The 4,029-nt window shown below is 42.4% G+C and overlaps 1 protein-coding gene across 1 annotated transcript; it reads left to right on the top strand.

Moving 5' to 3' along the window:
- Positions 1-139: 139 nt before the first annotated feature.
- LOC122132311 (zinc finger protein OZF-like) lies at positions 140-4,029 on the top strand (the record flags this gene model as incomplete). Its single annotated transcript, XM_042707113.1, has 3 exons — positions 140-1,363; positions 2,818-2,979; positions 3,665-4,029. Coding segments are annotated over 3 exons (1,400 nt in total), but the record flags the coding sequence as incomplete, so codon positions are not given.

The raw sequence follows: 4,029 nt of genomic DNA, 5'->3' as shown, positions 1-4,029 counted from the left end.
AAGCCATATCCCTGCTCCGAGTTGGGAAGACTTTTCACTACATCTGCCAAATCTTCGAAGACTCACCAGAGAGACCACACTGGAAGAGAAGCCATACCCCTGCTCTGAGTGTGGGAAGACTTTCCACTACATCTGACAGTCTACAAACTCACAAAGAAGAGTACAGCACTGAGGAAGCCATACCCCTGCTCTGAGTGTGGGAAGACTTTCACTACATCTGGCAATCTTAAAAGACACCAGAGAGTACACGCTAGAGAGAAGCCATACCCCTGCTCTGAGTGTGGGAAGACTTTCACTACATCTGTCCATCTTCAAAGTCACCAGAGAGTACACACTGGAGAGAAGCTGTATCCCTGCTTTGAGTGTGGGAAGACTTTCACTACATCTGGCAATCTTCAAACTCACCAGAGAGTACATACTGGAGAGAAGCCATATCCCTGCTCCGAATGTGGAAAGTGTTTTTCCCAGTCTAGCCAACTTAAAATCCACCAGCGACGACACCACACTGGAGAGAAGCCATATCCCTGCTCCGAATGTGGAAAGTGTTTTGCCCAGTCTAGCGACCTTAAACCTCACCAGCGACGACACCACACTGGAGAAAAGCCATATCCCTGCTCTGAATGTGGAAAGAGTTTTACCACGTCCAGCGAACTTAAAACCCACCAGCAACGACACCACACTGGAGAGAAGCCATATCCCTGCTCCAAATGTGGAAAGTGTTTTACCCGGTCTAGTCAACTTAAAATTCACCAGCAACGTCATAATGGTGAGAAGCCATACCCCTGCTCTGAGTGTGGGAAGACTTTCACTACATCTTGCAATCTTAAAAGACACCAGAGAGTACATACTGGAGAGAAACCATATCCCTGCTCTGAGTGTGGGAAGACTTTCACTACATCTGGCAATCTTCAAAGTCACCAGAGAGTACACACTGGAGAGAAGCCGTATCCCTGCTCTGAGTGTGGGAAGACTTTCACTACATCTGGCAGTCTTCAAACTCACCAGAGAGTACATACTGGAGAGAAGCCATATCCCTGCTCCGAATGTGGAAAGTGTTTTTCCCAGTCTAGCGAACTTAAAATCCACCAGCGACGACACCACACTGGAGAGAAGCCATATCCCTGCTCCGAATGTGGAAAGTGTTTTTCCCAGTCTAGCGAACTTAAACCTCACCAGCGACGACACCACACTGGAGAAAAGCCATATCCCTGCTCTGAATGTGGAAAGTGTTTTACCATGTCCAGCGAACTTAAAACCCACCAGCGACGACACCACACTGGAGAGAAGCCATATCCCTGCTCCAAATGTGGAAAGTGTTTTACCCGGTCTAGTCAACTTAAAATTCACCAGCAACGTCATAATGGTGAGGAACCATTTAAAAGCTTCTATAAATATCAAAATGTGTGTGTGAGAGAGAGAAAATTGAAGAAGTAGACAAGGATGGTAGTATCACAAGATAACATGGCTCTTAAAGAAATAGGGATTACAGATGCACTTGCTGGGTTGGTTGCAGAGCATTTATCAGGACCTGCTCTGGAAGGCCTCTCCCTCTGCAGCCCACCTGTACACCTGTGTCTCTCTCCTTCTCTCTTACTCTCTCTCTCTCTCTCTCTCTCTCTCAACGCCTTCTCTTACTCGCCTTCTCTCTTTCCAAAAGTTAATTTATTATGTTTCAATTATCTATACGTGAATTAAGACACCAATACATCAGGCAGAAACATGGTGTCAGAAGGTCCTTTTTTTGGGAGGGGGGGTTGGCTGGAGGGCAATAGGTTGTGGATATTGGCGCCTCTGTGTGCTATGCGGACCCAGGGGTACGTCTGTGCATTTTTTTAGCTGTTCGGTTACTCGTTGATAAATAAAAGTGAGCGAGGAACACCCCCCATATTCTTAATCGTGTGTGTGCGCATAACTACAAGTTTAATATCCACCTTACGTAAAGCTGCATTAGCGCACAGATCTTTATCATTGTCAGCTTTATTGTCATGGACAACAAAATATTCAAAACCTGAAGGAAAAATATGTTTCCTTTGTGTCTGTGTCCGTGGAGGGTAAAAGGCATCGCAGCCAACACAGCCCTTAGGTCGATGGATACGGCAAAACAAAAGTAAAATTTCAAAAGTAAAAGGAACATACTTATTTATCATGGAATACCCTTTCACTTCAACCCCGCCTTGTTTTCTGAAACCACCAACTATTTTAGATGTGCTCACATTTTGTCTTGCTTCTGTTCTGAAGTTGCACATGTATCTTCAATGTAATAGTTGCCTATGCTTACAAACAATGGCATACTGGCCTATGCTAAGACACAATGGCATACTAGCCTATGCTTACACACAATGGCATACTAGTATATGCAAACACACAAAGCAATAGTTGTCTATGCTAAGACACAATGTCATACTAGCCTATGCTAAGACACAATGCAATAGTTGCCTATGCTTAGACACAATGTCATACTAGCCTATGCTAAGACACAATGCAATAGTTGCCTATGCTAAGACACAATGTCATACTAGCCTATGCTAAGACACAATGCAATAGTTGCCTATGCTTAGACACAATGTATGCAATGTTAATGGACAGATATCTCTCTAATAGCTGTCAAATGCCAAAAGAGATCTGCCCTCACTCTTAATATGGCCTACTGCCATTTTCTGTCTCCCATCCATCCATCCATCCATCCATCCAAGTCCATCTCTGCTTTACTTCTCTCTCTGTCCCTCCTCTCTCTCTCCATTTCCAGTTAGTTATTCATGTATTTATTGATTTAATCACTCATTCAAGTCCATCTCTGTTTTACTTCTCTCTCTCCAGTTCCAGGAGCCCCTGTCCGACCATCTCCTTCGGCAGAGTCTCCTGTTCCTCCCAAGGACCCCTCAACACTGCAAGTACCATTGAAGGTTCTGATACTACAGCTGGTGGACTGCCGCCATGTACTGGGACGGAATAGCACATTGACACTACTGGGAAGAAAAGGTTAGGATTCATACACGGGCAGTTATGAAGACACCTAATCTTGACAAAGGGATTGAACTGATTATAGTGGTTTAAATGTAGGCTACAATCCCATCATAAGAAAACGATAAACAAGGTGAAAATATTTTATTTACATATAGGTCCACACTGTGATCAATAAAGCTAAGTTCATAATTGAATGCTACAGAAAAAGAGAGCATAAGAGAGTGAGATGTATCATGTGAAATATGTATATTGGCATCTCCTTGGGCAAGTCGGCCAGCAGCCATGTTAGCAGGGTCTTTTGCCCTATTATTTAAACTTATCCACACGACACAGGCTGGTCCACAGTACGATACATTAGTGATTACTTTATTGTTTAGATGTAATAATAACAGTTTTATCTTTAAAAAAAAAAAATAGAACAACTCTCAGATTTACAGAAGCAGTTGTAGCTCAAACTGGGCAGTCTTGAGTCCGTGTGCTAATACTGGCCAGTACCACTAGGGGGATATCCAGAGACTGTTCTGTGACCGGTCAATGTGTTCTGTGATTGGTTAATACCTCCGGCACTATCTGCTGGTGGCTCTGGCACACAGAACGACTAAGTTAGCATTTTTAGACCTTGGATAGCAAACATAGATAGACTACTATGTACACATTTACAAATATGTTAATCTTCTTTTCTTTTTCTTATTGTACACAGAACCGAGGCCGTAGTGATGACCATCCATTAGCATCAAATATGTATCCCAAGTCCCCTTCAAGGAAAGATGAAGCTTAAAAAACGAGAAAAACTACAGAGGGGAAATATGCACAAATTGAAATATGCACACACATTAAGGGGATTGGTGAACTTTATCTCTGCAGTTTTAGTTTCTATCTTATGCATTTCATGTATTCTATTTTTTAACACTTTATGCACTCTATCACAGTTTTACGTTTGTTTTATGTGAATCACTGTGCATATAATGTCTTTGTGTACTTAATTTCTTTGGTGTTAAGAACTTTGAGCTGCATTTTTTTGTACGATAGGTGCTATACAAATAAAGTTTTGTATTATTATTATTA

This window comes from Clupea harengus, unplaced genomic scaffold, assembly GCF_900700415.2.
Source record: "Clupea harengus unplaced genomic scaffold, Ch_v2.0.2, whole genome shotgun sequence".
NCBI classification, from domain to species: Eukaryota; Metazoa; Chordata; class Actinopteri; order Clupeiformes; family Clupeidae; genus Clupea; species Clupea harengus.
This window is presented reverse-complemented; position numbering and strand designations above follow the sequence as displayed.